The 21,592-nt window shown below is 40.7% G+C and overlaps 2 protein-coding genes across 3 annotated transcripts in view; one reads left to right on the forward strand and one right to left on the reverse strand.

Moving 5' to 3' along the window:
• Positions 1–211: 211 nt before the first annotated feature.
• DPY19L1 (dpy-19 like C-mannosyltransferase 1) overlaps positions 212–21,592 on the forward strand; it is a 111,183-nt gene continuing 89,802 nt past the window's right edge. Inside the window, exons 1-2 of one of the 2 annotated variants that reach the window (XM_054496679.2) lie at positions 212–706; positions 21,362–21,386. In XM_054496679.2, coding sequence (XP_054352654.1) covers positions 409–706; positions 21,362–21,386 — 323 coding nt within the window. In that variant the 5' untranslated portion in view covers positions 212–408. The remainder of the gene's footprint in view (positions 707–21,361; positions 21,387–21,592) is intronic. The other variant, XM_054496680.2, reaches the window with a different exon arrangement.
• Positions 7,202–16,162, reverse strand: LOC134739845 (zinc finger protein 737-like). Its single transcript, XM_063667395.1, has one exon. It carries the CDS (start codon positions 13,025–13,027, stop codon positions 12,257–12,259), a length of 771 nt encoding a protein of 256 aa, XP_063523465.1. The 5' UTR covers positions 13,028–16,162; the 3' UTR covers positions 7,202–12,256.

The following is a 21,592-nucleotide window of genomic DNA, read 5'->3' on the forward strand; positions in this document are numbered from 1 at the left end:
AGCCAGGCGCCAGAGGGGTCGGGCCCCGCCTGCGCCGGAAGTCCGCGCGTGCGCGCTGGCCGGTCTGGAGCGCGCGTCCGGCGCAGAGGGGCGGCGTGGGCGGGGCCGCGGCCGCTCGCAGGGTGTCCCCGCCCCCGCCCCCCGGCGTTCCGCGGTCGCCGTGACAACCGGAGCGGCGGCAACGGCGGCGGGCTCGCAAGTCCGGCGCCGCCTCCCGGCGGTACTGCCAGGCAGGCAGCAGCCGCCCGGCCTCCGCGATCTCCCCGCCTCCCGGCCCGCGGGGAGGGACGGGCCCGCCCTCCGCCCGCCCGCCCGCTGGGGAGTGAGCTGCGCCCAGCCGCCCAGCCAGCCCGCCGTTCTCCGGCCGCCGTCCGGGCGCGCGCAGCGAGCGGGCGCGACTATGCCAAGATGGTCCTGCAGGCGCGGAACAAGCACCGGGAGGCGGCTCCCAAGCCGCCCCAGCCGCCCCGCGCCTCACAGTCGCCGCTGAGGGGGGCGTCGGACGTCGGCGCCGGGGAGCCCGGGCCCGAGCGCGCGCCCCTGTCCCCGGGGCGCAAGGGCGCCGCGGGCAGGAAGGGGCCCCGCGCCGAGCCCGCCGCGCCGCCCGCCGGGGGCGGCCTTGGGGGGCGCCTGGCTGCCCGGCTGCGCTGGGCGCTGGGCCTGCGGCGCGCGGGGCGCGGCCGGACCTGGACCACGCTCCTGTTAGGTGAGCAGCCCGAACGCGGGCGCCGCCGGGACGCGGAACTTTGAGGCGCGGGCCCCCTCCCCTCCCCTTCCTTCCCCTCTCCTCCCGCTTCCGCCGCGCCGAGCCCCGGCGGCCGGACCAGCCAGTTTGCAGCCCTCTCTGACTTTTTCTCTGGGACGTTCTTACCTTCTCCTGCCCCCAACTTCCTAGCTCAGCTCTCCTCGCACGCTTCCCACCCGCGCTCTGCCTGGGCTTTAAAAGAATGGCCCGGGGATCAACAGCTGCCCGGCCTGGCCGCGGGCGGCAGGTCTGCGCTAACGAGACTTGGGCGCTGCTGATTGGTACGACTGGCCGCCTTCCCGTTATCTCGGCCTCTGACCGCCAGGATGGTTTGCTTTGGCTTGGAAACGATTCCGTGGAGCTCAAAGCAAACGCACGTTCCATGTCCTAGAGAGTTGCTTAAACTTATAATTAAATTTTAGCGTACTTTTTTCTTCCTGGCCGCAAACGCCGCCGGTGGCACTTTATTTGTGATTCCCCTCGACACGTCACTTTCTAGGTTGTGTTGTGTTTGGGGCGCCCGAGCCTTAATCCTTCCTGCTGGCCTGGGAACCTTTGGTGAGGAGGGCTCTCCTCTGCTCCCTCTGCCATGCACCAAATGGATGATGTGTAATGATGTGCTGGAAAAAAAAAAACGAAGTTGAAGCATTCGTATGTTTCGGACTGACTTCAGGTTTCCTTTGTTTCCTGGTTGACATTTCGATAAGGCAAGTTATAGCAGTTTGGATAACAGGCCTAATTTTTCTAAGTCAACTAGTGAAATGCTGTTACATTGCTTTTTCTATATGCCTCAGTGGGCTTTTGGCTACTGAACTATTTAATTACTGTTGATTTATCCCTTAGTATATTTTCAGATTCCCTTGGTGACTCAAAGTTCCCTTAGCCAGGAGTTGGGGTCCAGTATAAGTCAAGGAATAGGACACAGCAACTTGGCTTCCCCTGAGATCACAGCCACCACTAAAAGCCACTCAGTCATAAAAAACCAGTCATCTCTGTGTGTATGTTTTAATGGGCTCAAGAAGGTTGTTCTTAGGGTACTTTTTTTTCCCCCGTTGCTGATTCAAGCCTAGAAAAACCAAGTTTGTTTTTCTTTGTTTGTTTGTTTGTTTCCAGCACATTCCCCCCCCCCCTTTTTTTTTTCCTCAGTAGCAAGCTTGAAAAGCTGGCTAGTATGCAGGTTAGAAAAGCTCACCTTGGGGAGGCAGCACGATACAGTGGATGAGGAAGAGCCTTCAGATCTAGTACACAGCGGTTCAGTTTGGTTTAAGTTTCAGGTTCCTTTGTGAGTCTTTCGTTCTCTGCTAGTGGGGGTTATCACATGGCGAATTTACTCCACAGGGATCCACAGGGATCTGTTAAGGATCATAACTAAAAGGTGTGAGTGATACATGGGAAGATACTTTGTGTTTAGAGCACTTGACACATTGTAGTTGTAATAAAAGAAAATGTGTGATGATGATTTGAGATCTGATGACAGAATGGAGTTGCATTTTTATTGAATGACTAATATAAACATTAACCACTTTGTAGTAAAATATAGAATGGCATTGCTTCTTCAGAGATGTTACAATAACAAATCTTAGAATAATGATATTTATTGCTATTTTCTACATATTTTCTTTTTTGATTGCGTTTCCTTTGAATTTTCTTTGGGTGGATGCATGACTTATATTTGGATGACTTATCTTTGGATTTAGTAATGCCCATACCTAAATACAGTTTTGTATTAATGTAACAGTATAGCACGTTGCTTGACTTGTCCCTTTGAGCATTGAAAGGAGGTACAGTGAATGTGGTGGATTGTATTTTTGGGTGTACCCTGGACCATGGCCATCAGATGTATGGAAGTTGGATGAACAGACCCAGGTCTAGAGACTTTCTGTCCTTGTTAACTCTCTGCATGAGGCCCCAGGGCACCTTGAGAGATGATTCTGCTGAGTGATTGGACCTGGGTTGCTTCTTTCTCTGGCTCTGTACCCTCATAAACTGATGTCAGACCTATTTCTTCCCCATGATTATGCCCTGCCACAGCGTCAAAAAACCACTCAGATCCTTCAGAGAGGAGCAGAGTTTAGACATTTTTGAAAGCTGCCTTATTTCCTGTTTTCTTCCCCCCTCCCAGAATGAATGAGACTTGAGCTGACATTATACAGTGTTTCAGTGTGGGACTTTAAAATAGCTGTTTGGTTTTCCACATTGCATTGCATATTCTTTTGTTCATCAAGAGTTCATTTGTAACTGATGAAAAAAAGAACAATTATAACGACTAAATATTAAGCTAGACAGAAATGGATTCATTTCTATTTAGAAAGTAATTTTGTAACTTGAAGCTCCGTGACAGAAACACACATTTTCAAGAGTTAGAAACTGACTGGGGCTTTCCTCCATAGGTTCTAATCACTGATGAGGAACTCACTGCCTTCCAACATGGTCTTTCCACCGTTGGGCAGGGTTAAGCGTGGTTGAAAAGTCTCTTTTCATAAATATATGTTTTTCTTATTTTGGGGCATTATTTGCTACTTATTTAGTGGTAATATTTGTAAAGAGGGGTTCTTGACGTGTTTATTTTTAGAAGTTTCAACCTGATAGCTTCCTCATGCAGAGGCGGCTGTGACATAGGAAGAACCTTGGCAATGTTTCCCAAACTTTTTTGACCACAGCCAACATTGTAACAATACATTTTGTATTAAACCTGTTCACACTTCCACAATGCAACTCAGTACATATATGCATAAGTCTATATGTCTGTTGATCTATTTATGTATGCCAGTGCTCCGTCAGGAAACAATTGTAGTAGTAAAAGATAGACCCATTAGACATGCAAACAAAGCATGTCTGTGGTGAAAGACTAACATGAGATACGATATACAAAACAATAAAAAAAGAACCTGAGTATGGAAAAAGTGGATGATAAAAACTACCTTTTCCCCCCTTTGCATTAGTCCTGTTTGACTCATTCCCATTACCCACCTGGTTCCTGTGGTCAATGGCAAGGGTACACCTGCTATAACCTGGTTCCTTATTGACAAGGCTTTGCAACTTCAGCGTTGTGGCATTTTGGGTGGGATAATTTTTTTGTTGTGGGGGCTTTCCTGTGCACTGCAGGATTTTAGCAGCATCCTTGGCCTCCACCTACTACATGCCACTGGCATCTCCCCAGTAGTGACAATGAAAATGTCTCCAGATTTTGGCCATTGTACCCTGGGAGGCAAAATTGTGTCATTTGGGACCACAGCTTTTATTCTCTACAGCTTACGAGAACCTTGAAGCCCATATGGTAGGAAACACTTGCGACTTCTTAGAGGCAGAAGTGGTCAGAAACTGGGTGGAGGCAGAGAGTTGAATCTAGCTGTTGGGGACTAGATGGGGGGAGCAATGTGGTGTGGTAGAAGCAGCATAGCCATTTCAACACTGGCCTGCATTTGAATCCTGTTTCTGCATTCAAGCTGTTCTACACTCCTTTAATATTTCTTACCCTTAAAATGGGGATAATAAATGCTTTGTCTGATTATGGTAAAGAATAAATGAGATAATACATGTAAAATAGCACAGTAAGTTCATTCATAGTCAGTCATACCATATCATTGAGCGTCTACTAAGCCAGATGCTAATTGGTGGGGCTAAAATGTAGAATGAGACTCTTGTCACCTCTACCTTCATGGAACTTACATTCTGGAAGGGGGGATGGTAAATAAATGAAAATAATTGCACATTGTGAATGAGTGCACTGCAGGAAAGAAACAAGCTGAGATAGAAAAAAAAAGGAAATACCTACTTTAAGTAGGGTCAGGAAAGGTCTCTGGGGAGGTAGCCTTAAAGCTGAGACCGATAGAAAGAAAAGATGTCAGCTGAACAGAAGAAGAGAGAGTATTGTGAATAGCATGCGCTAAAGGTAGGACAGAGCTTAGCATGTTGAAAGAAGAGAGGGTGGAGGTGCATCAAAGTGAGATGGGCATGGGCCAGATCTTGAAAAGGAGCTTGGGTTTTATTCTCAGTGCAACAGGAAGCCATTGAGGAATGCTGAACAGGAGGAGAGTGACATGATTAAATTTTTACTTTGAGAAATCTGCTCTTGGGAAGATGGGTGGTTGCACTACAAGGACAAAAGCAGAGAGACCCATGAGGAGGCTGTTCAGGGACCTGGCAAGAGGGTTGCTGGCCTAGATGAAGGCAGTGGCTGTGGAGATGGAGAGAAATTGGTCAATTTGAGTTGTATTTTGGAGGTGAAAATGATAGGACTTATGAATTGGGCTTGGATTGAGGGAAAGGAAAGAGTTATGAATACTTTGTACATTTTTGGCTTCTCTAATTGGGTAAATAATGCTGGCGTTCACCAAGATAGTGAAGACTGAAGACTAGGGGTATGGATGAGGGAATGGGTTTGAAGGAAAAGGTCAAGAATTTCATCTTGGACATGTTAGTTTTGGGACATTTGTGAGATGTCCAAGTAGAAATGCCAATCAGTGGTGGGATATGAGAGAAAAGGTCTGAGTGGAGACATACTACAGGGAGTCATCAGCAAATAGGTGGTTTTCACATTAATGGTAATTGAATTAGTATTCCCATTGAACTTCTATTTCCATACTTATGGGAACAATAGCATCTTATACTGATAGGGGGCTTACTCTTTGCCAGGCTTTATTCTGAGTGCTTTAGATGAACTAATTTAACTGTTAACTCAGTCCTCACCATGACACTATGATTACTGTGCTTGTTTTACCACGTGGGGGGAATCTGAGGCACAAAGATATTAAGTAACTTGTCCAAGGTCACCCCTAGAATGTAGAAGGGCCAGGATTTGACCCAGGCAATGTGTTTCCTAAGTTCATGCTCTTAACTAGTATGCTATATTTCATCTCCTCTAGGGGGACAGTACAGCAAAAGAAATGAAGCCCTAGAGTCCAATTCTGAGAAACCCTAACATTTTGTGCTCAATAAATGTTAGTTTTCTTGTTTCTTCCTTCTCCAGGAAAAAGAAGGAAAAGAGGGTCATACTTAGAGATACAGGAACAAGGAGAAAGAGCATATTAGGGGTGGCATAAGGGCCAAGAAAAGCTAAGGAAGCATGAGGCACAGGGACGCAGGCCATCTTGGTGTGCTTGCTTTCAAACAGACACATAGACCCAATTGAGCACCAGCTGTGAGAGTGTGTTTATATTAATTCATAGAGGTTATGCCAATGGGAATTTGGGATTTTAAAGAATTTCTTTAATGTTTACAGCCATTTTTTTTTCTTTCTAAAATAGACTTCCGGCTAACTCTAAAGAATGTTTATAATCACCTAAACATATTTTATTATTAACAGATACAGTTAGAAGTTTTCTGAATATGTGATGCTCATTAGCATCCAAATAACAAATTAGATGAGTTTAGTTTATATAAATATAAGCATATGTTATCTATTTGTGATTGATTTTTGGCCAATAATATGGCATCAATACTGAAAGCACATACAGTTTTATTTATGTACATATGGGTATTTGGATGTCGCTAATATTTGAACAGTGGCTGTTATGCATTGTAAATACTTATCCTATTAGGCTGTATTAATTTCTCTTAATGAGTGTGTTAGGTATATTAATGTTTCTTAAAGTTCATGCTAATGAGGCACAGTTGTTCCTTAGTATCCCTGAGGGATTGGTTCAAGGACCTCCCTCCGATATCAAAATCTGCAGATTCTCAAGTCCCTGATATAAAATGGCATAGTATTAGCCTATAACATATACACATACTCCTGGATACTTTAAATCATGCCTAGATTACTTAGAATACCTAATAGAATGTAAATGTTACTTATATATTTGTTATACTGTATTGTTTAGGGAATAATATCTGCATGTGTTCAGTACAGATGGATTTTTTTTCCGCCTACTATTTTCAATCTGAGGTTGGTTGAATCTGCAGATGTGGAATTGACAGATATGGAGGACTGACTAAATCTACATTGTCATAGAGACTGTAAACCTGTGTACATACTTCCAAATGGGGTAGCTTTAGGCTTTATTATTCATATGTTTAATCCTGAATTCCTGTTTTGCTAGTTCTTTTGCCATCAGCGTGTACTTTAGCCAAACCATTGGGACATTACTCTTCCAGGGGAAGAGGCTGCTAGTTTTATTTAGTTACTGTTAGAACTGTTTAGTTATAATGGTGACTAGTCATCAAAGCTAGTAAAAATTACGTCTATATCTGGGTCCAGATGTTGTTTAATCTCATAAAGGGCAGTCTTATGTCATAGGGAAGATCAGTTCTCCATGGAGGACCTTTCGTAATTCAATCAAGAATCATTGAATATAAATACATTTAAAAAGCGGAATAATTTATTTTCAGAATACATAAATCTACAACTATTGTAGCATGATTTTGTGCTTTAATACTGCTTTCTATTTTCTCTGCATTCTCACTATTATTTTTTTCCTGAGAGCTCTTAATAGCTGTTTGTGTTTTTCTGGCATCTTTCTCCATATTTGTAGCTGATTGTCAGGTATGTTTTTCAGCACGATCACTATCACATAAAGAATGTTTGGATGGCATTTTGTAATTTTAACTTTATTAAAGCAGCAATTGTTAACATAATAGCGTAGCTGTCACCAAGGCCACTTACAGAAGTTCTAGTGTGGTTTATTGTACTGATCATGAAAACGTGTGATTTTATCTACTAGTTTACAGTAGCGCTAATTGTAAACACAGTTTATAAGTCACTTGACCAGTTACTTTTGAAAACTTGTTACCTAGACAAATTATTAGTTTAGGGAGATTGTTGTAATTGAGAAGAGTGAGGCTTTATTAATATTTTTAATACTAAAATTTGCCCAAAGTACTACTACTCTGCCCTTAGGGCAAATACCTTTCCTATTTCCTAACAGTAATCACTACTTTTTATAATATAGCTTTTCAGTGTTGGAGTTGTCAACAGCAGAATCTTTTTCTGCGGGTTTTCATATTAATCATAAAGTTCTTATGTAATTGTTTTCCGCTAAGTTTAAAAAGTTGTTGTTGTTTTTTGAAAATGAGACCTTATTTCTCACTCTTTTCTCATCTTTCATATCCATGGGAATGTTATAAAAATGTAGAAATTAAAGGTTACCTCTTAGAATTTTCTTGGTGAGAAAACTAAAGTAGGGCCAGGTGAATGGCCCAATGTAATTATTGAGTTCAGCAGGTGAAGTTTGGGATTGAAGTTGAGGTCTCTTGGCTTTGTTAATTACATCCGTGTAAAATTGTAGGTTTCAGATCTAAAGTCTAAGGCATCTGTCAAAGGCACATTAGTGGGAAGTTGACCTCATGTGTCCCAAGACCCTAGAGCTCTTTTAGCAAGATCACTGCTTTACTGGCTTCTGGTTATTTGGGGGAATCGCTCTTTTATATCTTTATGGTCAACCTGTCAGTCTCCGGGCCTTTTTTATATATGATTATTTTTGAAAACTATTTAATCTGAATTTTTTTGTGTTGGTTGGTTTGGCAATGATATAACAACACAGTAAAATAGTAAAAAACTGTCACAGTTTTCTTAGTCACTTAAAAGACAAGCAAGATTTGTGATACCCAAGGGAAGCTTACAATTTGAGGGGAATGCATATCTTACCATTGGAAAGGGTTATCAGTTAATGAACTTGTTATGTCTCTTGCTGAATATGGTGGGCCAGGATGTGTTTTGTAGGTGTGTGTGGTTCTCTTTTTACTCTAGTGGAGAGATGCAGATTCTACACTTTTTCCATTAGGTTTACTAAAGTTTTACAGCTTCCCTATGCATGCTCAGAAGCAGATCATATTATCTTGGTTGTGTATTTTATCTAGCCATTTGTTCTTAAAACAATAAAATGCACTTTTTTAATAAGGAGAAAGTTACTTTATGAAAATTACTAATGTAGATTACTGTTTGATTTTGAAATGTTTGTGTCAGAGTCATTTGAATCAGAGCAACTCCATTTCGAATGGAGGCTGGGTAAAATAAGGCTGGGACCTACCAGGCTGCATTACCAGAAGGTTAGGCATCCAAGTCACAGGATAAGATGGGAGGTCAGCAAAAGGTACAGGTCACAAAGACCCTGCTGATAAAACAGCACGCGGTAAAGAAGCCAGCCAAAACCCACCAAAACCAAGATGGCGACGAAAGTGACCTCTGTCATCCTCACTGCTCATTATACACTAACTGTAATACATTAGCATGCTAAAAGACACTCCCACCAGTGCCATGACAGTTTACAAATGCCATGGCAATGTCAGGAAGTTAGGATATATGGTCTAAAAAGGGGAGGAACCCTCAGTTCCAGGAATTGTCCACCCCTTTTCCAGAAAACTCATGAATAATCCACCCCTTGTTTAGCATATAATCAAAAAATAACTATAAGTATGAGAATACTGTAAGTATCCTTAGTCCAGCAGCCCAAACTGCTTTGCCTATGGAGTAGCCATTCTTAATTCCTTTACTGAATGAACTTGCTTTGGACTTGCCCCGAATTCTTTCTTGCGCAAGATCTAAGAACTCTGTCTTGGAGTCTGGATCAGGACCCTTTTCTGGTAACATTTGTATTCATATTATGTGAGGATAAGACTTTTAAGGGAAATTCGAATTTATTGTCTTCAAAACACTTATGTTAAGTAGTTGTTGTATTAAGTATTGCCTAATTTAATATCTGTACATATATACATATTTAAAATATGTGAACATTTACTTAGTGTATTTCTCTGTTTAGAAGCCTAATTATATTCCGCTTTGGGATGGTGATATACACTTTCCATGCTCTCCTGTTTTCATATACTGTATTCACTTTAAAATAAACCGTTTTGTCCTTGATGCTCTTGTGATTTCTAAGGCATTCCTCCTGTGTGCTAGTGCATCCTCTTCGTTGAATGTGCTTAACATCTTTGAGCCTGAGCTTGGAGTCAGAGAAACCCAGCTCTCTTCCAGGCCTTGCTGTATCCCAGTCATGTGCCCCTGAGCCTCATGGGAAAATAAGACCCATATCTGCCTCAAAGGCACCCCTGGATCATTTTTGCTTAATATGTGAAAGGGCTCTCTAAACTGTAACTGACAAACAGATGTTAGACATTTTCATTTTAATTAAGCTTTCTAATTTTTTCTTAACTGTTGGAAAGCACAGTTTTGCTTAATGCAAAATATATGGAGGAGATCTGATTAACTAAAGTTGTCCTTAAAACCATCATCATGTAGACCCCTGATTTCTCGATCTTACTAGGGGCAGTAGTTTCTTCAAATCATGACTGAATTTTATTTTTATTTATTTATTTTTTGAGACGGAATTTTACTCTTGTTGCCCAGGCTGGAGTGCAATGGCGCAATTTTGGCTCACTGCAACCTCCGCCTCCCAAGTTCAAGCGATTCTCCTGCCTCAGCCTCCCAAGTGGCTGGAATTACAGACATGTGCCACCATGCCCGACTAATTTTGTATTTTTTTTTTTTAATAGAGTCGGGGTTTCGCCATGTTGGCCAGGGATGGTTTCGAACCCCTGACCTCAGGTGATCCGCCTCGGCCTCCCAAAGTGCTGGGATTACAGGCGCGAGCCATGGAGCCCGGCCTTCATGACTGAATTTTAAAAGCAATCTTGCTTCTCACTTTGAAACTCAATATCTCTATTAATAGAGTACATTCCTTCTTTTCCAATTCAAAATAGATTTCTTTCCCTATTCAAAATAGAAAACAAATTAAAACTGCCAAACCTACCAAGGCTTTGTACTTCAGGGAGCAGGAAAATCAAAATGAAAACAAAATTCTCAGAAAATAGCTGTGCAGTCCACCTGGGAGAGTACAAAGCCCAGCGTGTTAGTGATAACAGCTGTAGGTAGCTACTCAAGGTCGTTAAGTGCTAGGGATGGAGACAACCAAAGAAAAAACCCTCTTTTATTTATTTTTTATTTTTTTATTTTTTTGAGACAGGGTTTTGCTCTTGTTGCCCAGGCTGGAGTGCAATGACGCAATCTCGGCTCACTGTAACCTCCACCTCCTGGATTCAAGCGATTCTTTTGCCTCAGCTTCCTGAGGATTGAGCAACTGGGATTACAGGTGCTTGCCACCACGCCCAGCTAATTTTTTTGTATTTTTAGTAGAGATGGGGTTTCATCATGTTGGCCAGGCTGTCTTGAACTCCTGACCTCAGGTATCCACCTGCCTCGGCCTCCCGAAGTGCTGGGATTACAGGCATGAGCCACCATGCCCGGCCAACCCTTCACTTTTATACTTGGTGAAAATGAGACTCTGAGAGGCTGAATAACTTGAAAGTCATCTAAAACCTAGGGAATAGTTCTTCTTTTTTTTTTTGAATCACAAGCCAGAACATTTTATTTTAATAAATTCAACACAAGTGTACTTTCAACGTAATTACAATGCTTCCAAAAATCTACTCCTTTTAAAGTTACATACAAATCATTTATCTGAAAACTGTAGTAGTTAATTAGTTTTTATATTCAACACTCTGATTTAGTGTAATGTCTGAAGTGTTAGTGCCTTAGTTATTCTAGTGTAAAATCTTTGATATTTATACACAAACAATTTTGAATTAATTTTTTTTATATTTACTGCATCTGCAAAATTATATTTTAGTATAAACTCTCTGGTGTTTTCTAAGCTGGAGTTTCTGAAAAATAAAATAAGTGAAACTCTATCTCTACTAAAAATACAAAAATTAGCTGGGCATGTTGGAAGACACCTGTAATCCCAGCTACTCAGGAAGCTGAGGCAGGAGAATGGCTTGAACCCAGGGGGTGGTGGTTACAGTGAGCTGAGATCATGGCATTGTACTCCAGCTTGGGTGACAAGCATGAACTTCATCTCAGAAAGAAAAAAAAATTGAAAACTTGTTATAGGCTTTGCCACATTCTTCAAACTTTTAGGATTTTTGTCCAGTGGGAATTATGTGTAAGAAGGGTTCAAAACTTCCTAAAAGCTTTGTCACATTCTTTATATTTGTAGGGTTTATGTTACATATGAACTCTCACATTTAGTAAAAGTTGATAGCTGGTTAAAAACTTTCCCACATTCATCAAACTTATAATGTTTCTCTCCAATATGAATTATCTTATGTCTAGTAAGGGTAGAGGAGTGTGTAAAGGCTTTGACATGCTTTCTTATTTGTGGGGTCTCTCTCCCACCTGACTTATCTCATGTCTACTAAGGTTTGAGGATGAAATAAAGGCTTTGCCACATTTGTCACACTTGTATGGTTTCCCTCCAATACAAATTTTCTTATGTGGAAAAGGGGTTGCAGGATGGTTAAAAGCTTTGTCACATTCATCACATTTATAGGGTTTCTCTCCAGTATGAATTACCTTATGTGTAGTAAGCATAGACAGGCACTTAAGGCCTTTCCCACATTCTTCATATTTGTAGGGTTTCTCTCCAGTATGGATTATTTTATGTCTAGTAAGGTTTGAGAACCAACTGAAGGCTTTCCACATTCTTCACATTTTTAGGGTTTCTCTCCAGTATGAATTATCTTATGCTTAGTAAAGGGAAAGAAGTGCTTAAACACTTTGCCACATTCTTCACATTTCTAGGGTTTCTCTCCAGTATGAATTACCTTATGTGTAGTAAGGATAGAGGAGCACTTAAAGGCCTTGCCACATTCTTCACATTTGAAGGGTTGCTCTCCAGTGTGAATTCCCTTATGCATAGTAAGGGAAGAGCAGAACTTAAAGGCTTTGCCACATTCTTCACATTTGTAGGGTTTCTCTCCAGTATGAATTTTCTTATGTGTAGTAAGGGTTGAGGACTGGTTAAAAGCTTTGCCATGTTCTATATATTTGAAAGGTTTTTTTCTAGTATCTCTTATCTTATGTCTGTTTGAATTTGAAAATTTATGAAAGACTTTCACATATTTATCACATTGAAATATTTTGCTTTGAGTAGTTGTCAAATATTGATAAAGTCCATTATAACCTCTTTTGTACAGCATACACTCATCCACACTTTCACAGCCTTTTTTAAACTGTAAATTGTCATGTCCACATTTTTCATATCTTCTCAGTATCACTTTTTGGAAAGAATCTTTTATGTTCTGCTCTGGCCAAAGGTCTTGGGCAAAATGAGAACGCATAACTGAGGGATTGGCTACCATCTCATGTCTCCTCACAGTAAAAGGTCTTTTTTTTTGCTCCAGATGAGTGATGAGGTCTGCCTTTGAGACAACAATACCAAGGAAGACCAGGTTTCTGTAGTTCTCTAACATCACATCCCTAAATAAATTCCACTGGGCGGTGTCCAGGCAATGCCACTCCTCCAGAGAGAATTCTATGGCCACATCTCTAAATAGCAATGGCCCCATTTTTGGCTTCAAGGGGGTCCCGGCATCTTAGTTGTGGATCTCCCAATACCTGCAGGTCACAGGGCCACACAGGCTGGGCCTCTAGAAGCAGAGGACACAGAGCAGTGGAGACGAGATCTGGAAGTCCAGGAATAGTTCTTCTTAAGAATGACTTTCTTACCAGGGAAGTAAAAGAATTTGAGTTCTTTCCCTTTCTTAATCATTATTTTCAGCTATCACATTTTGCCAACCTCTCCCTCAGCCTATCTTTTGAATTTACTAATATATTTCCCTTTTCCTTATAAAGCCCATTTCATCACTAGTCTCCAGGTCATCTTACTCCTGGATTGTTACTATATTCTTCTCATTGGACCTTCTGACATAATGACACTGCTTCTCAAAGTTTGGACTGTATAAAGTCACCCAGGGATGTGTTAAAAATGTAGATATCCAAGCCCCAAGTGAGATCTATTGAATCAGGATCTCTGAGAGTGGGGGCCCAGAAGTGCAGTCTTAACAAGCTCCTCCTAGGTCGGTTTTCTTACCTTGGTTGCACAATCACCAGCCCCCATGCCAGACATAGTAATGTGGAAAGCTCCCAGGTGATTCCAGTGTGCTGTCAGTGTTGAGACACTGCTCTTTAAAGTGTCTATGAATCACCTCAGGTATCTTGTTAAAATGTGGATTGGGAATCAGGAGGTCTGGAATGGGACCTGAGACTCTGCATTTCCAGCTACTCCCAGGTGATACAATTACTACTGGTTTCCAGGACACTGGGAGTAGCAAGAAGCTGATTCTCACATTACATTTTGTGAAGAACTACCTAGATTGTGCCCCAGTCATTCTCTGTACCAATGATAATCAACCTTGACTGTATGTCAGAAGCACTTGTGAATATATATAAAAAAAAATCCTGGAGTTCAGATTTAGGGGCCCTGGATTTATACTCAGACACCTCTTATCTTTAGTGCCACTGATGATTCTAATGCAGTACCAGAGTTTGGACCACTGTGGCTCTCTATTGCTGCATTATGATGTTGTCTCTGAAACTTGCTTGGTTTCTCTGTTGACCAAGGTCAGTGCTTCTCAACCTTCCACATAATGGCATGCAAAGAAAATGGTAATATTTGTGTGGCACAGTGGGGTAAATAGATGGTATCTTCAAAACCAGGAGGTTACTGGCCCCAGGGACTCTGGCTTTCTTATTCTTGGCACTTCCAGGCCTACTAGCTGGAAAAATCTGGCTCTTGCTGTTCTTGGAGTGCTGAAATCCTGATGTACTGTGTATATAATGAGTGGACCTTCAGTAAATATTAGACATTATTATCATAATTACTCATATTCTATATCATCAGTATAAGTGGTGGGAATTCTTTTATCCAAGTCCAATATCTGGCTGTATTGTATTTGTCTTTTCTGGCTGTTTGCCATAAATCCACACCTAAGTTATATCCATGTCTTGAGGCTGCTCCTCCCACCACCACCCCCCATCTTCTTAACCATCTTAGTAAACCATGCTCTAAGGTCATTACTGATCTGCCTTCTCAGGTTTCTTATAGTTCTTAGACTTTATGCCATCTGCTTGAGTGCTTAATGTGTTCTGTTATTATTTTATGTACCTAAATCTTATCTCTCAAAGATTTTATCTTTAAGGGCAAAGATGTTGGCTAATGTTTCTTTAATGTACTTGGTTCCTAGGAAAATGTGTTGTGCATCTAATAGGCATTTAGATACTTGTTGGCTTTGAAGCTACACAAAGCAATCCACACAAAAATCTAGGCACTAGAAGGAGGAAGAAGCTGAGCTTGTGGGATCTGTGACTGCTTTCTCTTTCTCAAGCTGGATCCTAAAGAATGTCTTTTCATTTGTTCACTATACAGAAACTGGGCTTTGATTCCAGGTACTTTAATTGTATTGTATATATAAAAATAGATATTTACCTTCATGTAATGGGAATGCTTCAAATAATTTGGATTGTTGAGAAAGTATCTTTATGTGTTAAGGTTTTTGTTTAATTGAGTGCATTCTATAATTTATCTTATATGGTTGTAGTTAATAGTAATTTAACCGTTTAACTCAGCGAAGTGCCAGGCATGATACTAGGTAGTGTAAAGATGAATTACACACAGACTCAGCCTTGAGGCTGTTGCATTCTAGCCGAGGAAACTGGTATGTGTGTAACTAGCTATTTAGGTGCTGTAATAGTAGTATTATAGCTAGGATAGCTGGACAAGCAATACAAAATGCCACATTTGAATTCTTTTGATTTTGAAGGACAAATTACAGATTTTTAAGGCAGGAAGAAAGGCACAGAATCATTAAAGCACTTGCGGTTTTAGGGGATTGTTGCCCGGTGCATCTAGAATGAAGGGTGTGTAGTGAGATTGACTGGAAATAGGCCAGTGTGGGCTACATGTTGTGTGTAATGGGAAGTCATGGGGCTTTTCAAGCAAGGGGATGTGATGCTTAGAGGTGTATGTTTCGAAATTGACTTCACCCCCTAGGATGGATTGTACTTATGGGGCAGGGAAACCAATAATGATGACTTCAGCTTCCAGAAAGAAACTTTAAAACTCAAAACGAACCCTTGTAACAGTGAGAAATGGCTAGTAATGTTAGGAAGGGATTGGAAATAGAACTTGTCAAGCTTGATTTGAAAACTTTGTCCAGATAGATTTAAGGAATGTCCTTAACTTCTTTTTATGTCATTTTGTCACTTGAGGGTTAGTAATGCCAAGTCTTTAGCATGCTTTAGGTACAGATGAACCTCAATTTAGGAGTAGGTTGAATTTTTAAGTTTTCACTTACTCAACATGATAATGCGTATCATTTTGGACTTAGAATACATTTCTTCGGCCGGGTGCGATGGCTCACTCCTGTCATCCCAGCACTTTGGGAGGCTGAGGCAGGCGGATCACAAGGCCAGGAGATCGATACCATCCTGGTTAGCACGGTGAAACCCCGTCTCTACTAAAAAAATACAAAAAATTAGCCAGGCGTGGTGGCAGATGCCTGCAGTCCCAGCTACTCAGGAGGCTGAGGCAGGAGAATGGCATGAACCCGGGAGGCGGAGCTTGCACTGAGCTGAGATCGAGCCACTGTACTCCAGCCTGGGTGACAGAGCAAGACTCCATCTCAAAAAAAAAGAAAAGAAAAGAAAAAGAATATATTTCTTCATATAAATATTGTTACAAGACAAGGTCATTAAATGCCCAGCATAGGGAAGGAGGCAGCTCTGTCACGGTGGAAGGAGCTCAAGCTGGGAATTAGGACACCTGGGTTCAGCCATCTCTAGCCACTTACAGCTATGTGCCTTGGAGGGAATTGCCTCTTAGAAGCCCACTCTTTCATTTGTAAAATGCTGATAAATACTCACAAGGTTATTGTGAAAGTCAAGTTTGTGAAGGTGCTTTATGAATTTTAAGGCAAATACTATTTATGAAGTACATGTGTAAGAGGAAAAAAAAGTAATTCTTTTAACTTCTGGATGGGAACGTTGATTTGTGGTCAGGAACACACCTCGGTGGCTGCAGTTGTGGGAGAGCAGCCTGCAGGTTACAGAGAGGCACGTGGAGAAGCCCACCCTGGCCTCACGGCGCCCTCGCACCTTGGGGAGGAGAAAGAGAAAGGACAGTGAGTCTCAAACTTTAGCTTGCCTTAGACTCAACTGGGGAATCTTAAAATTACAGATCCCAGCATTCGTACTTCCCAGTGACCCTCAGGACGGCGTCTAGGAAGGGCCCTGGCTTGGGGTAACCAGGAGGGGAAGGGGTAAGAGCAGGTGGGGGCCCGGGTGCTGGTGGGAGACGGAATGAGGTTTGGGGACTTGGAGGATGGTTTGTTCAGTGTCTTCGTCCTTTCCTCCTGCCCTGCTCTCTGCCGGCCAGACATGGGGGCCTGGGGTGGGAGAACTCCCCTCCCCACTTGCCCAGGACACTAGATTTGCTGGGAAGAACGATGGCTTCCAGGGAGTTGGGGCAGGAAGGAAACGGCCACAGGGAGCAGGCCGGCTGGGGACAGGGAAACCTCTCCGAGGGGAGTGTCCGTCCTGCCCCCAGCACCAAGGCGTCCAGGACCGGGACCTGGGACTCGTGCCCCACTGCGAGAGGGCAGAGAGCTGGCTGCCTGTAGACCAGGTGTCTAATCTGCACAAAGTAAATGGGGGCTCCATTGGTGAAAAAGGATGACACGTGTGTGTGTGTGTGTGTGTGTGTGTGTGTGTGTGTATCAAAATATATTCGATTGAGGTTATTAGGACATGATTTTGGATTATTTCATTCCTCCCCTTAATTATATCAAGCTTTATGCATTAATTCAGCAAACACTTGAGCATGCTCAGCTTTGTGCTAATAAGTACTGTAGTAAAGTTTGGTAAACGTTGTTTCTACCTTCAGGGAGTTACAATCTGTTTTGTTTAAACAAGAGTCTAGTAACAGGAGAGGAATAATTTTCAGTAGAGTCCTCTCAAATCCCGTAAGACTGAAAATTGATACAATGTGTCATATAGTCTGGTGAAAATTTTCTTTAATCAGAAAGAGTTAATGCAGCATCCTGGAGAGTCTAATTTAGCTTTAGATTGTAGGTAATTTTTGTGCTTCAGCAAAATTATGAACCTTACAAAATTCTCAGCCATAAGGATTGTGATTTTTTGAATTAGATTACATAGCAAACCTTTCCTTGAACACCTTTTTCTTATAGAATAGGTCTGGATTTTTTAAAAATATATTTTATGTTCTGATTTTTTAAAATGCCATATTTATCTTGGTTCCTTAGAATGTAAAAAAATGGCATATGTGTTTAAGTGGAAATAAATGGATTATCAATTTTGTTACACTCAAAAACGTCGATAATCACTGGAATAAACTTAGAGAAAATCATTTAAAATATTATTTTCTGTAGGCAGGAAGGCAAGAAAAGCTCTTTAGGGGTGCCTTCAGAAGTTTTTGTCATTTTCCGTTTTTATTCTTAAATTATATGCTCACAACTCAGTATTTGCTTTACTGGGACTTTCATGTTCAAGTGACATACATATGTGTAAAGTATTTCAATTTTTAAGTAAAATATATCTTCAAATTTTATATAAAATTAATAGCCTCTATAAAATATACTTCCTATATCAACAGATGAATTGCAGCATTTTTTTCTTTTATATTTAAGATTAAAAAAGTAAGAAGGAGGGGAGAGTAGGAATACTTTAGGGTAAGTAGGCCTAGGCTTTTGTTTCATCTGTTCCATCCTCTTTCTACAACAGCCATGCAGTGCAGGGCAGAATTCCTGAGTCCAGCCTCCCTTACTGCGTTTAGCTGGTGTGCATTCTTACGCAAGTTACTCAGCTACTCTGTGCCTCAGCTTCTAGTCTGTATACTGTGGAAATATTTGTACATATGACATAAGGTAGTTGTGAGGATTTATCTGGCTAGTACTAGCAAAGTACTTACAAAGTGTTGGGTGTGTAATAAGCATTCAAGTGTTAGCTCCATTGTTCTCATCATTATTGTTACTAAGTTGAAATGAAAAAAGGAATTCAAAACATTGGGCAGATGATGAATGGACCCTGGAGACTGTGAAAGAATGTCAGGAACTCCAAGTGTTGTCCTTGTGTATTGTCTAAAAGGCACCAGAGGCCTCTTGCATCTCCCGTCCTTATTCTGAGAAAGCAAGGTATTTTAAGGACATAGAGGGATGATGACCTGATAAATCCTAGTTAGCACTCCAGAATTGTGAAGGTCAAAGGCCAACTTAATGGCATAATAGGAAATGCATTGCTGTTAAAGTCAGCAGAAGTCAAGAATGCCCCCTTTGGAAGGCAGCTATGCTCACCACTATACCACCAACGCCAAGAGTGCCCCCATTTACCAGAATTGTTTAGTAATATTCTAGAAGTTTATTGTTTTTGTCAGGAAGAAGAAACTAATAGTAAAATTATAAAACAGGAACAAAATTATTATATGTAAATAATATTGTTTAAAATGAAGAATTAGGGCCGGGTGTGGTGGCTCATGCCTGTAATCCCAGCACTTTGGGAGGCTGAGGCGGGCAGATCACCTGAGGTCAGAAGTTTGAGACAAGCCTGGCCAACATGACGAAACCTTATCTCTACTGAAAATACAAAAATTAGCCAGGCGTGGTGGCATGTACCTGTAATCCCAGCTACTCGGGAGGCTGAGACAGGAGAATCGCTTGAAACCAGGAGGCGGAGGTTGCAGTGAGCCAAGATCACGCCACTGCACTCCAGCCTGGGTGACAGAGCAAGACTCCTTCTCAAAAATAAAATAAAATGCAATAAAATGGAGAATTGAAGGTAAGTTTAAAAAACTATATGAATTAACAGTTTAGTAAATGAACCAAAAATAAATACATTGCAAAATAAATACTCTTCAAAAATAAATGCCTTAACAATATCCAATAACGTATAATAAAAAACATTTTATGAATATTAGCAGGAAAAAAATGTTTAATTCCCAGGAGAAACTTCATAAGAAATGCATATGTTAACAATACCTGTAGAATTTTTCTCAAGGACTATCGAAAAACAGTTTGAACAATTGAAGGTATATGTTGTGTATATATACACATACCTATATATACAACATAGGTATATACCCACACCACATTTATGGATATGAAGGCTCTATATTGTAAACATGTAAATTCTTCCCAAATTAATTTTATAAGTGAAAATCCAATTATAACCTCAGAGTGGTTACCAAAGTAGAAGCATGGCAAGTCTTCAGTATGATAAAAGTTGCATTTACATTCAATGGGAGAAAAATAATTTATTCAGAAAATGATAGTTGAATCATTGTGAAAATAAAGACCAAATTTTATTATGTTAGGATTATTATTATTTTTTTCTTTAGAGACAGGGTCTTGTTGTGTCATCCAGGCTAGAGTACGGTGGTGTGATCATAGCTCACTGCAACCTCAACCTCTTGGGCTCAATTGATCCTCCCAGCTCAGCCTTCCTGAGTAGCTGGGACAATAGGCTCGTGCTTTGTAAAGACCGGATCTTGCTGTGTTACCCAGCCTAGATTTAAACTCCTGTCCTCAGCTGATCCCCCTACTTCCTCCAGCCGAGTAGCTGGGATTATAGTCATGAGCCTGGCAGATAAAGTTTTTAAAGACAGAAACTAAAAGGAAGCAAATGGTAGATTTGTTAATAAGAAAAAAAACTAAAATTTCAAAAGATCAATATATCTTATTAAAAAAAGTCAAATGACAAACTAAGTTAGATATTTGTAACTTCAATTATCTAGAAGTAACCATTCGTATTTCCAAGGCAAAATGGATTTTTAAATGAAAAAATATAACTGACTTTAAGAATAAAACAATAAGATCTGATCTATTTGGTTTTCATTTTTCTTTCATTCTCTTCCCCCCTCCTCTCTTCTTCCTTCTTTCTTCTTCCTTCTCCTCCTCTTCTTCCTTCTTCTTTCTTTTTCCTTCTTCTTCCTCCTACTTCTTCTTTTTCTCTTTCTTTCTTTCTTTTTTTTTTGAGAAACAGAGTCTCAGTATGTTGCCCAGGCTAGAGTGCAGTGGCTGTTAACAGTCACAGTCATAGCACACTGCTGCAGCCTTGAATTCCTGGGCTCAAGAGATGATGCTGCCTCTGCTTCCCCAGTAATGGATACTACAGGCATGTGCCATTGTACCTGACTTGGGTTTCATTTCTAAGAGTATTTTCATAGTTTGATTCCTTAGTTAAGAGGTATTTAATCAGAAGCCTGCCATCAGCTGTATCTTGTGAGATAAGAAAATTGAATGGTGTTTTCCAGGTTCATCTTAGTATGTTCTTTCTGCTTGGACAGATAGCAAGGTATTGATTCTCATATGAGACTGATTTTATTACTAGCTTGTTTTCTCTCTTTTAACTTTTCTTCTCCTTTACTCGTTTCATTTTAAATTTGTTTAAAAACACGGGTTAAGATTTGTCATAAAATTTCAGGCCTTGCAGCAATATATCAGAAGTGGTAGTTCCCTTTTTTCTCCCACCCCCAATCCTGTACCCCTCAGCCACCATATTTCTTTATTCTAAGTTATCCTTACCTGTTGATTCCATTCCTCTCTCAGTTCTATTAGCAATAGTTTCCATCTAATGGTTTCTGTCTATTAGCGGATATTAGGCCCTCATATGTTTTGTTGAATGAGTGAGTGAATAAAAATGGTGGCTCTATGCTTAATTCCCTTATGAGCCAGTCAATCACAATTTTAAACATAGTCCTGGGACTTTTTTGAAGAGCCAGTATTCTTTTTTACACATTTCAATATTTGAGATGCTTTATCTTTGAAATGGCTTTTCTGTAAGGTGAACATGTTTATGCTAAAATTCTAATTTAAATTTCTTTTTTCTTACAGCTGTTTTTGCAGCAGTGTTGCACTGGTAAGATTGTTTTTTTCTCCTATGGTATTTTATGCAGACGTTTATAACTTGCTAAAGCTATTTCCCACACATTTAAAGGAATAATTTCAGTATGAACAGTATGAATATATATTACATGTAACACAATAGTCTGAAAAACTAGTTTAATTGATAAATCAGGGTCAGAATAATATAATTGTTTAATAAAAAAGAGATTCATTATTAAA

This window comes from Pongo pygmaeus, chromosome 6, assembly GCF_028885625.2.
Source record: "Pongo pygmaeus isolate AG05252 chromosome 6, NHGRI_mPonPyg2-v2.0_pri, whole genome shotgun sequence".
NCBI classification, from domain to species: domain Eukaryota; kingdom Metazoa; phylum Chordata; class Mammalia; order Primates; family Hominidae; genus Pongo; species Pongo pygmaeus.

What these genes read in the sequence shown, in the direction of transcription:
- LOC134739845 (XM_063667395.1), bottom strand. Translation starts at nt 13,027, where the DNA reads ATGGGGCCATTGCTATTTAGAGATGTGGCCATAGAATTCTCTCTGGAG.